Genomic DNA, 13107 nt, shown 5'->3' with positions numbered 1-13107 from the left:
CCCCCCCCCCCCACATACCAGTACAAAGCAACATAGCAACTTAAAAACAGCAACAACTAGGTGGCGGCTACTAAGACTTATCCACTCTTCCTTTGAAGGGGCATCTCTTGTTTATTTTTACAAAAAGCAGAATACATCTTCACAGATGGCCTGCCAGATTTTATAAGCTAAGAGCAAGTCAGGAAAGTATGCAGACACTTAAATTCTGGAATTCTTTCTAACTCTTAGATCCATGCAGGGTGGGATTCAAATTTTTTAACAACTGGTTCTGTGGATGTGGCTTAGTGGTCATGTGACTGGGTGGACATGGCTTGGTGGTCATGTTACTTGGCTGGGTGTGGCCAACTCAACAACACACACATTGAGGCTCGCATCTCTTCGCCTGGCCTCTCATGACTGTGGGGATGCTGCAACAGTCGTAAGTGTGAAAAATAGTCATCAGTCACTTTTTTCAGTGCCATTGTAACTTTGAATGGTCACTCCACACGAGCAAAGTACCAGCAAAGGAAGGGAAAAAAACTCCAGAGACGTTCCTAAGACAGGAAGTCTAGTCCTGCCAAAAATGTAATAAGGGTTAATGGAGAGACAGTTTCTGTAAGCAACACCAGAATGTTTCCTTCCTGCCTTCCTTACAGGATTAAGCCAATAATTTCTTCTAACAACCGGTTCTCCGAACTGCTTAGGATGTTAACAACCAGTTCTAGCGAATAGGTGCGAACTGATAGAATCCCACCCCTGGATCCATGTTTCTCAGCCTTGGCAACTCCAATTCCCAGAATTCCCCAGCCAACTGAAACACTGAATTAGTCAATTATGAGGATATCTGTTCATCCTCTTCCTCTTCAACTTCAAAGTTGAAGAAGCTTCTTGAATGAAAAGTGAAACGTCTTCAAAGAAGAAACAGAAAGTCCAGTTGCTTCTTGTAAAAGCACCTTTGGGAAAACCATGACCTGGATGACTGAGAATCCCCACAGACATTAGTACTTTTCATTCTTTAAAAAAAAAATATCTATCTTTTAATGCTTTTGCATATTAGACCTGTTGTTCTGCTTCCTGCATTTATTTATATTCTTATATTCTTTCTTTCAATTTTACAGACACAACTTTTTTGTTTCATTAACTAATTCGCATTTACCAATAAAGGGGAATATTTGTAGCTCAGAGTTGAAATGAGGGGTCCTTGACGCTTTTTGACCTTGGCTGTTTTCTTGCAGGTTTTTCATTAGCTCAAACTTGAGCTTGGGTAATGAAATACTTGGAAGAAAACAACCGAGCTGAGAGAGCCCCAAGGACCCCTCACTAATTCACATTCTTTACCATTTACTTTATTTGCATTCCAAGGGGTAATGTAATACTTAATATGCAGTAACCATTGCCATATGGGCACATAAGCTTTGATTTCTGCTGCCTGTCATGACTTTGGTCCATCAAGGCTTGAATAATAGAGAAGAAAAATTTTATATTAGCAGTCTTCTTTACTCATGCCACAGGAAGATGTACTGCTGCTGGTTAGTTTGGGCACATTCTTGCGATTATGTCACCAAGCTTCATGCATGCTAATTTCGTTCTATGCAAGATTAGTGACATCCTTGCCTAGCAAAATACTATTCTCTATTTCCTATCATTTATTTACTATTTATGATTAAACTTGGATGCTGCCCATCTCACCAGAGGTGACTCTACGTAGCTTATGGACATACGATTAAAACACACTGTAAAACGTTGATAGGGATCTTAAAATTAAAATTCACTTAAAATAAAATTGACCCAGATGAGGAGAGAGGGAGTAAAGTGCTCACAGGGAGGAGGTGGGTGTTATCTATTCCATTAGCCACCTTCAAAATACCACACACCCCCATTGGAGCTCCAGGCTATTTGGCACAGCCATGTCTTCGAGGACTTTCAGAAGGCCAAAAGTGTGTGTGTGATTCTCATCTCGGGGGCCAAGATGTTTCAGAGGATGGGAGCCAGGACAGAAAAAGTTCTTCTTCTGGACCTGGTCAGTCAAAATTCCTTGGCCAACAGAGTTCACAGCATGACGCTTCTACCAGCATAACTGGGGTGGGCCAATCTCTTTGGAGTGAGACAGTCCCTCAGATTGCCTGGGCCCAGGCCGTGAAAGCCTTCAAAAGTGCTAACTAAAACCTTGAACTGAGCCGGAAGCAAACCTGCAGCCCCTGCAGGTCATATCAAAGTAGGAGGTTATATTCAGTGTACTCATGCTGATTTGGGATGAGGAGAGAGTAAGGATGGCAACTTGACAGAAACATTCAAGAATCAATACCAATCAGTTAAGTCTTGGGGAAGTAAGAAACCATCCAGAAGCAACTCGGGCAAAACTTCACAGGTTCACTGGAATACAAGAATGAAGGAAAGTACAGCATAGTTAGACTTTCAGGATTCTGTCATTATAACTTATATCAATAAAGTGTTATTCTGGTCTTCCTGTGGATTTGATTTCTGGTCTGATCTCCCTAATAGGCCTGTTTAATCAGTGTAAAAGATAACGGTAAAAGTTCCCCGTGCTAGTTGTTTCCGGCTTTAGGGGGCGGTGCTCATCTCCATTACAAAGCTGAAGAGTATTTTAAGAATATAGTGTCTATTTTAAGAATGTACCAAGCAGAATTTGATTGGAAGTTATGTATTATATTGAATGCTATAATCTTAAAGCTATACATTGAAGCTTAAATAAGAGATTGAATGGATAAAATTAAAGGATATAAAGGTGTCATACTCTGATTGGTAACTACAGGGAAAAATTTGTTTAATAAGAAAAGATAATGTGAAATTGTAACAGGACAGACAAAAGTATAAATATAATGATTTGAATTGAGATAATCAAAACAAAGCTGAGAAAATTAGAAGAGGGGAAAAACTATGTAGAAAATATAAAATGGTAATAAGATATGGAATAGAATATAAAACTGAGCATGAAATTGAGTTTTGTGTCTGTATGAAGAAGTGATAACCTGGGACCAACCATGCTATTTTCAAAAAAGATGTTTTATTTGTATTTTGTTTTTGTGAAAACCCAATAAAATGTTCAAAAAAAAAAGAAAGAAAGAAAGTTTTCATCAACTTTTTTATGGCCTGAAGAAGAGGATAATGTCTGATATTTTCTGCAGTGGATCCTGCAGTGGATGAACGACGGCTAAAATGATGATGATCAAGAGACATGGAGAGAGATACATGGCCTCTTCTGGCTACTGATTTTGACTCTTAGTTCAGGGAGCTCCAAGAGCTGAGGTGAATGGGAGTCTGGTCTTTTGTTTTAGCAATATTCCTCTGAAAGCAAGGTGGTCTGACACATTTATTTGCCTTTTATATTTGCTCACTGCAGCAATACAATAGGCAGGCAGGGAGCAGACTTAGAAACCTTATGAGGTTAGGAAGCCATGTTCTTCCTCTGGAGACTGAAGTTCTTTTGATTTAACAACAGCAGAGAATCTTTACAAAAGGCAGCCAGAGTCCAAATTTCTGAGAAGCCTGGCTGCAGATACCAAAGGACTCCTCCAGGTTTTGTGTAGATTATCTTCTTAGTTTATGTTGATGTTATTACACAAGTCCTAAACTTAGAGGATAGTGTAGGAGTTGCCAACTCCTCTAGCTGTTGTTCATTGGCAATAGACAAAACAGGTAGTGGCTCGTTCATATACTGCAGTAAACACAGAGAGCTTGTTTGTTTTAGATTTGATATGTAGTAGTCATCCACTCAAGGTTATTAACAAATCAAGGTTAAGCAAATAATGGTTACACATGATGGGCAAATCCAACCATTGTTTTGACTTCAGACATTCTCTTGTCTCAGAGAAGTGGTCATTACTCTGGTGCAAGTAAAATTAGGACAATTGAAAATGATTTCTCATTCATTTAAACTAATTCAATAAGATAACCCACATTGTTAAGGGCTCCAGCAAAGGTTCTTTCTCAATCACTCTATTCCTACTTCTTTGTTTCTTTTTCTTAATAACAGAAATGCCAAGAAATAAACCTATAACCTTCAGTTATTCAAACCTGTTTCTTTTCATGAAGTGTAACATTGAGAAATAATAAATGATTCTCTAATACACGGGTGTCAAACTCGCAGTGTCACTTTGCCGTCATGTGATCTTTCATGACGTTTTCCCCATTCGCGGAGCTGGGGTGGGTGTGGCCTGCACATGACGCACTCAGACCATGGCCCCGTTTGACTCCCCTGCTCTAATAGCATTCTGGTTGTTACCATTTCTTTACGAGAAACTTATAAGTTATTTGTGATTAGCCATTTCCAGCTTTTTGTTTGTTTGTTAAAGACTACTTTCTTAAATCAAACTTTTAAGATGCTCAGCCAAAAGCATGTTGAATTTGACTGCCATTACTTAAAGTGTGTGATAGGAAAAGTAGAACACTAAAAAAATGGATAGAAGAAATAATAAAAGAGCAAATTGAATTCAGACTGGTGACTTTTCTATTAGGTATAATAACGGGAAAATATGATAACAAAACAAGAGTATTTAATGCTACATTTATTAACGGCAGCAAGAATAACTTATGCACAGAATTGGAAAAATGATAGTATGCCACCAGAGGAAAATGTGATAAGAAAAATACTAGAGTGGCCGAGATGGATAAGTTGACCATGGAGATAAAGGAAAGAGAGGAAACGGATTATTATTTGACGAGGAATGTACTGTATGATTGGCTAAATAATAGATATAGAGTTGAATAGAGAATAAGACAATAAAGGTAAAAGATATAGTGGACAAAGATAGATTAAGCAACATAGACAAGTAAATAGTTAAGATTTATGTAAAAGTATGCATACCATCATGAAAGCATTGTAATGAATGGAAATGATGTTGCATATAAGAAAAATTGTTTAATAAAAATATTTTTTTAAAAAAGTAGAGCAGAAACTTTATTTTTTTAAAATTTTATTTGGTTTGTCAATTGCTTACAAGATAATAGGTATAAGTAAAAACATAGTTATGAATACATAGATACATATAAGAAAAATAAAAGAAACAATAGGACAGGGATGGTAGGCACGTTGGTGCGCTTATGCACACCCCTTTCATCTAGGCAGTTGATTGAAGGCACAGTAGTTGTAATTGTTGTAAGCACAACCCTGGCACTAAGTACCTGGACCACTATTATGTAACTGCAGGGGTTCTGGGATGGCCAGAATTTCAAGAACTGGTGGTAAGTACAATTAGGTCGGTGCCACTTTAACTTTAAACGAATTGTTGAACAAGTGGTCATTAATTGAGGATTTCCTATAACCAATATTGTGCAATCGAAAGCAGAACTATGGAACTATCCCTCAGATCAGGATGTATAGGCATACTAAATTTAGAGTAACGAATTAAAGATAAAACTAATCACAGGCCAATCAAGAGACCCAGTCAATTCTCATTAATTCCTTCCAATTTGTGACTAAGTACAATATTCTGTGTTCTGTTCTGTTATTTATTAATCAAATTTACACACACCCCATCTCACTATTGAAGTTGAGCAACTAAGCAGCCCATCATATAATATAGAGAGGAACACTCAAGATGTATCAGCAGACAACTGAGAGGTTGCAATTACTTTGAAAGAACTAAAACCAAAAGGAGTTTAATAACACATGTGCAAACGATTACTATACTTTTTATTAAAAAACACAAGCTTTCTTGATCCAGTTCATCAGTTGCATGGTTAAAATGATATAGGATTTGAAATGGGATGATACTGATTATACAAGTCACAATACACGTGAGACACATCACAAGTATTTTATCAAATGCCTACAATGCTTATAATTTGAAAGAGCAAGGGAATTGTCTCTTCTGCATTTTTTTGACAGTGAGGGGTGAGCCTTCTGAGTGGAAGAATGTACATATTGTTCTTAAAATGGTACAAAGGACAAATCTCTCTCCCTTAAAACTCAGCATAAAGAGTTCTCTGCAGTCAGATGATACAATACCTTTATTTTATATACCAGTGCTTAAAATCAGGGCTCCTCATTCTGGACTGCAAGCATTCTAACAACCACTAGCTGGCAGTAAAGAGTTTGTTTCTGTGTGCCACCTACAGACAGTTGGGAATCTTGCAACCGAGATCTGGTAGCCTAATGTTCCTTTTCCATTAACAAGTTAATATGATGGTAATCAACACATCCTTGCAACAGTTAAAACATGCCATTTTTCCTCCTCTCTAATAAATAAGCCTCTTCCTTATTGTTAGAGGAAAATTTATCTGTCAAGAAAAAAGAATCTGCTCTAGATTTAACAGATAATAGATAATCAGAGTTGGAAGGGACCTTGTAGGTCATCTAGTCCAACCCCCTGCCCAAGCGGGAGACCCTACATCATTTCAGACAAAAAAATTTTTTTTTCCTCTCACACATGCTGTTTTCTTCAGGCAAGACTCTTTCCTTCTCTTGAAAGACAGAGGATCGTTGGGAAGACAGAAGAATTCAAACCGCAGACTTTTCTGGATCCTGGGCTTTCTCAGAACTGATCGAGGACAAAAGCACTTCTTCCCCTCTTTTTAATTTCAACTTGGATAGCCAAGATGAAGAGCCAAACCAAGAAGCTAAACACAAGGACAAGATATCTGGAAGCCTCAAGATACATTGGACAGGGCTATTTGAAAAAAGTGCAAGAAAGAGGGGAGGAGTAAAAGAAAAATACAAAAAGAAATTTTAAAAAGATACAAAAAAGCTTTTAGCTTTCTCTTTTATTTCTCTCTTCTTTTCCTCACTTTATATCAGTTTGCATTAGCTTTATCTTCTTTTTTTAAAAAAAAGATTAAATAAAATGTTAATACAATTATATAGATATACTGGGCAAGTCTATCTCGGAGAGATTTCAAGGATATACTGCATTAAAACACCCATTATTTTCATTCAAGTATCCTCAGAAGCTTCTGATCTCAGAAAGTCCTCGGTGTCTGGAGCTACATTTCTACAAAGTTCTGTAATCTGATGGCAGGAAAATCCAAGAAATCAATTAATCCACCTGAGATCAAAAATAAGTATGGCAAGCCAATCTTAATCTGCTACTATCACATGTGTTGGGACAAGAACATCTTTCGTGCCCAGCTAACACAGTTATTCATCAAAGCTGTTAGACTCTTGGGAGGTTCCACATAAGGAACACAGATCATTCCTCATCTCTTAAAATATCATTGGCAGAATCATGAGCCACAAGATGCTGAGACAACGGATAAGAAATCCACAGCCACAGACTATATTTTGAGTTTTATTAACTGTGAAAATCTCTGTCTAGCTGCCAGATTCATTGTTGTGAGATGGACAGAGAAATTGTTTAAAGCAACACAAATCTATCAGACAAAGGTATTTCTTCCCCCACCCCTTAATGTTCTAGAGCTCAACTAACACTGCAGTCTGGCTCCAGATGTACAAGCCCCCTTTTGTTGCAAGGAACGCCTTTCCAAGCATCACCTGAATGATGTAGCCTTACGGGAAGACGAAGGGAGATACAAAGGCAGACAGAGATGGCATCTGCATCCAAAAAAATAGGGAACGCAAGCCCAGAGTAGCCCATTAGGGATCGGTATGGAAGGAATTCCCATCACCGAATTCCATCAACGACTTCTTTTTATTTCTGCCACTATGAAAGCAAAAGAATCAAGCTTGCATCCCTAAGTCTTCCACCCTGGCTGGAAATGAGGGAGGGCACTGAAGCCCCTTCGCAACTGGAGAACACCAGAGGGGGGAGCTTTCTTCCCAAGCTCACTATTGTTCAGAGGAGCCATCTCTCTTCTGGACCACAGTGGAACGAGATGCAGCCATTACAAGCCCCATGGATGCCTGGAAGGAAGAGCAGGTCTTTTAAGGCCACGCTCTCATCAGGAGTAGTTAAAAGGAAGACTGAAACGCTAGCTAGCAAATGCACAGCTCTTTCTCCCCCCCACCTCACCCCCAAATTTGAAGCCCAGATGAGGCATATATTCGGCATGCATCCCTTCCCCCCTCCTTTCTTTCCATTAGCATCCTATGGAAGTGTGTCTTTCTTTTCTTTTTTAAAGTCCACCGAACTCAATGGGAGTTTTGGGGAAGGCAAAACTTTAAACTTTAATCGCACCCCCGTCATTTTTGGAGTCTTGAATCCAAACGGGCCAGTTTCAAAATACCGAACCCCGCTTGGAGAAGGGGTTTGTTTCTGTTCCGGGGCTCAAGGCTAATTTGCACGACCCATCTCCCTTCCCCCCCCCCCCCCCCCAAAAAAAGGAAAATGAAAAAAGTAGTCACATAAAGGCCAGTCAGAAAGGAGGTGGGTAAAACCGCCCAAGAACCTCACCCGCACTCCGTGACCCTCCCAATTCGGGAGAATTCGGGATTAGACGAAAAAAAGTTCCCCCTTTTTTACCAAGCGAGCCGACTCAGAAGCGAACGAACAACAACAAAAACAACAACAACAACAAAAGAGGCGCAGAGGTTAGGAGAGTTCACACCAGGCGCGCTTCCCACGAAAGGCGCGCTTCCTCGCAAAAGCGCCTGCAAATGCAAGGGAGGACTCCGCTTTTCCACCGCGGCTGTGGGTGGCCTTATTTTACTCGCGCGCGCGCTGGACGGGCGGACCGGAGGGCTTTTTCTGAGCTGACAGAGAGAGAGAGAGAGGGAGGGAGGTAGGGAGAGAGAGAAAGAGAGAGGGGGAGAGAGAGAGAAAGAGAGAGAGAAAGAGAGAGAGGGAGAGAGAGAAAGAGAGAGGGAGAGAGAGAGAGAGAGAGAGAGAGAGGGGAGAGAGAGAAAGAGAGAGAGGGAGAGAGAGAAAGAAAGAGAGAGAAAGAGAGAGAGGGAGAGAGACTCCAATGGCACGCGAAGTCCATGCAGTTTTTAGGATGGAGCCAGGCTCCACGGTTTAGGGCGGCGGGCAGAGTTTTTGAGGCAGGCGCATGCAAGTCAATAAATCAAAGCTCGCTTTACCGTCTGGGGATCCGCGTAAGTCCCGAGTCCTATCACCGGGATAGCATTGCCGTCGCTGAGCATCAAACGGTGGTTTTCGGCGGTGAACTGAATCATGATGAGCGGGCAAGAGGAACTTTCTGCGCTTTATTTACTATTATTATTATTGTTGTTGTTTTTGTTGTTATTATGTTTTCTTCCACCCTTGCCTGCAGCGAAACTCCCCTCCCCCCCCAAGAAAACGGCCGTCTTTTGTTGCTCGCCAACGTGCTCTGGGCCGCCGGCCGTTCCGTCGGAAGAGGGAGCAAGAGAGCAGGGAAAGTCTCCGCCAGCCGCCGCTCCAGCAGGCGCTGCCTCGGTTAAATAGCGGGGTTGGCGACGCGACAGCGCTGGGATTCCGTCGGCAGAAGTTATTGGTGGGCAGCCCCGTCCCTACGGGACAGAAGGCTGTCCGCCTGAAAGGCGGGTGCGGGGGCTGGGAGGACGTTGCGAAAAGAGATTGGGAAGGCGCAGCTTGTTTTAGTTTTTTTTTTAAATAAGATGCTAAGTGACCTGGATAAGCGCGTTGGGGGAACCCGATCGAGGTGATTCAGGGAAAGGCTGGCAAAAACTTGACCTCCCCTTCGTAAATCTTCTTTTATCAGCTGCCTCCCGCAAGCTTCAGCAGATGGAGTTGAGGTTAATTGGAATGGAAATTGGGATTGGGATTGGGATAGAACTGAACTTTATTCGGCCGAGTGGGATTAGACAGACAAGGACTCCGTGCAGGTGCAAAGCAACAGAATCATCATCATCATCATCATCATCATCATCATCATCATCATCATCATCATCTTTTCCCAAATGCCATCACTCTGCTAAACAAATAATTCCCTCAACACTGTCCAACTATTACAATTATTGTCCAATTATTATTGCATTATTATTACTATTAATCTTCTCATCACTCCTTATCACCCATCCTCTCCCACTTGTGATTGTATGACTGTAACTTTGTCGCTTGTATTCTGATGATTTATATTGACGGTTTCCTAGTATGATTTGATTGCTTATTGTACCCTATGACAGTGATCCCCAACCTTTTTTACGCCGCGGCCCAGTATCCCCAACCTTTTTTATGACGCGGCCCGGTACCGGCATTAGCTGGGCGCCGCCATCTTTTTTTGATGAAAAAGTGCTTCCTTTCGGGCTCACGGAAGCCTTTTCATCAAAAGATGAGCTTTGCTATGAAAGTGCCCGGTGAGCTTAAAAAGCTCACCGGAAGCACTTTTTCATCAAAAAAAGATGGCGGCGCCCAGCAAGCAAGCGGCCCGGTAGGACTTGTTCCACGGACCGATACCGGTCCGCAGACCGGTGGTTGGGGACCCCTGCCCTATGACTATTATGAAATGTTGTACCTGATGATTCTTGACTTTTGATGAATGTATCTTTTCTTTTATGTACACTGAGAGCATTTGCATCAAGAGAAATTCCTTGTGTGTCCAATTACACTTGGCCAATAAAGTATTCTACCCAATTCTATCATCATCATCCCAATAAAAGGAGTCAGTAAAAAAGATAAGGCTAAATAATACTATGGCCATACTACATGGGTAAATACGCATATACATTAGACAGCACTCTGAGAATTGGGTATTTAGCAGAGTGATGGCATCAGGAGAAAAACATGTTTCTCCAGATCTAGTTGTTTTGACATGCAATGACCTATAGCGCCACCTGGAGGGGAGGAGTTGAAACAGTTTATGTCCAGGACGTGAGGGGTCTGCAGACGTCTTCTCATAGCCCTCTTTCTGACCCATCTAATGTACAGGTTGTCAACTTCGAACTGAACCTGGAACTGCCGATGGATGGCAGGCTGGTTGCAATTGTTCTTTCTGCAGCCTTAATTATCTGATGGAGTCTGTACCTGTCCTGCTTAATTTCTATATCAAGCCAACGATAGACTTGAGGATGAAAGTTCAACAATGTAACTTCTCCTTTGCAATCACACACATGCACACACTCACACCCAAAAGGAAAGCTTGCACTGGATGGGAGATGGGGTTAGGCTAGATAGCTTCTGCATCTTCAGCTGGACAACAGAATGATGGGAGGAATCCCCCTCCTTCAGATTCTGGAGTCATTAAAACCACTCAGAGGTTGTGTTCACACAGTACAATTATACCCACAGGTAAAAAAAAAGGACAGCCCATCTTTTTTAATGGATATTCCACCTCTGCTCTCACTTTTATGTATATGAAGTCAATGGGCTTCAAAACACAAGAGAGCCAACACAACAACACAGATGCCTAGGCAACACATGTACAGACTAACACTGCTCACCACTAGTCAACTCTTCCCCAATGCTACCACACCTCCTAGTACTGTTCCTCCAACTGTTCCTCCTTGTGAGTAGTGCTTCTGTACTTGTACTTTTTGACAAAAGTATTTCTTTCTGGGTGCTTCAGGCTGTCTTAGTTCCACAGAGTCCTTCCCTCTGCCCCATGAACCAATGTCACTACCTCAGCTTTCTCTCAGCCCAGTTTTTATAGCCCATGTTGCTGTGGGGAGAGGACAACAGCAACACAGGTGCTGGTCATTTTCTAGGCAACCTGCCCTTTCGTGCCCATGGTTGCGTGAATTGATTAACCAGTGTTGCAAAAAAGCCCTGGGTATACACAATCATCCAAACTGAGTTTGCAGAGCACACTGAGCCACTAGTTTGTTTTTGGACCCAGGCAAACCATGTTATTTTGAATTAAATTATTTTATCACAATCAGATGCTCTTTTGGTTGACTGGGCTTCAACTTCCATAATCTTCTGCCTCCAAGGTATTTGGAGAGCAGCAAGGTGGGGAAAGTTGATATGTAATTTATAATGTATTTATTTTATAATGTTCACATGTTGCTCTATCTCAAGGCTCTAGTCCAAGGGTCTTCAAACTTGGCAAATTTAAGACTTGTGGACTTCAACTCCCAGAATTCCTGAGCTAACATAAGTGGAGGTGGAATTCTGGGAGTTGAAGTCCAAAATTCTTAAAGCTGTCAAGTTTGAAGACCACTGCTCTAGACTGATCTAGGATAAGTTGGGTCCCTTCCCCTTCCCCCGGTGATGTGGTTAAAGATGCAGAGAATAAACTAGCCCTTCAAACTAAGCTATGGTTTCTTGAACTTCCGTATATTTGTTTTGTAACCAGTTATTCAGGCTACCAGATGTGAGTTCGAACCATTTGGTTGACAAAGACATAATACGAGTTTTCTGTATCTCAATGATCTGAAATGCTATCAGAAGTGGTGCTTGCAATGGTACTCATTAAGCCTTTCTCCAACACTTTGAGGAGATGATGGAAGATGTATTTGTTTTTCTGCTTTGTCTGCAGTCAGCAAAGTTAGAAGATTGTGGATTGACCCTTTAGCCCAACAGGAGGAATTTTGGAGGAACAACACTATTGGCACTGGCATGCCATCACATACAAGGAAGCAGTAGGGTGTATATTGCCTCCTCTTTGTCTGTCACTCAGGAAACTCCCTAAAGCAAAAAGCAAGCAACTCAGTGGGGTTAGGGTTAGGGAACCACAGGGAACCCGATATCCATAATTAATGTAAAGTCCGTATTAAGTTCCCCCCAAATAAGCTAGACATTCCATCATTGGTCAGATTCAGTGTGTGCAAAACAGGAAGAAATGGACCTCCACGATATGTGTCAACCACCACTCTGATTCCAATTACACCACAGTTGGGTCTGACAGCCTCCCAACTTGCTTTGCTGAAGATGGGAGGATTTAAAATATGGCACCTGGCAACCCATCCAGGTATCCCAAATTGTTTTCTGTCTGCCCAGGAAGTTGAAAGGACTGATTTCAAGGAGACTGTGAGACTGTCTATGTCATATGGATAGAAAAACAGGTTAGAGGCTCTTTTCCTTGTGGTACCCTATCAGATTTCTCTGATAATAAGTGAATGCTTTCCAGATGTGAAGAATTATATCCTTTGGGGTGTCTCTCATCAGAATCATGCCATTTGCTGTACTTGGCAATGAGAAACAAAGAGAAAACCCAGATGTCTACCTTTGATCCTGTTACACTGCAATGAAGAACAATTTTTCACCATAACTTCTCTGATAGCCCTTTAATTATTTGAGAACAGCAGTACTATCATACATTAATCATCCGACTTTCTGAACAGACATATCCAGTTGTTGTTTTTTCAAATCCTTCATCATCATACAACAAGAC

The 13107-nt window shown here is 41.3% G+C and overlaps 1 protein-coding gene across 2 annotated transcripts in view; it reads right to left on the bottom strand.

Moving 5' to 3' along the window:
• The window catches only part of AKR1D1 (aldo-keto reductase family 1 member D1), an 86787-nt gene that overhangs the window by 48098 nt on the left and 25582 nt on the right, over nucleotides 1-13107 (bottom strand). Inside the window, exon 1 of one of the 2 annotated variants that reach the window (XM_087968489.1) lies at nucleotides 8915-9750. The exons of the other annotated variant lie outside the window; for it this stretch is intronic. Coding sequence (XP_087824615.1) covers nucleotides 8915-9010 — 96 coding nt within the window. The 5' untranslated portion in view covers nucleotides 9011-9750. Of the gene's footprint in view, nucleotides 1-8914; nucleotides 9751-13107 lie in introns of those variants that run through there. 2 annotated transcript variants of the gene reach the window in all.

This window comes from Notechis scutatus, chromosome 6, assembly GCF_049901735.1.
Source record: "Notechis scutatus isolate UNSWTSFEM ecotype Mainland chromosome 6, rNotScu1.2, whole genome shotgun sequence".
Taxonomy (NCBI): domain Eukaryota; kingdom Metazoa; phylum Chordata; class Lepidosauria; order Squamata; family Elapidae; genus Notechis; species Notechis scutatus.
The sequence above is the reverse complement of the archived record's forward strand: the minus strand, read 5'-3'. Positions and strand labels throughout refer to the sequence as shown.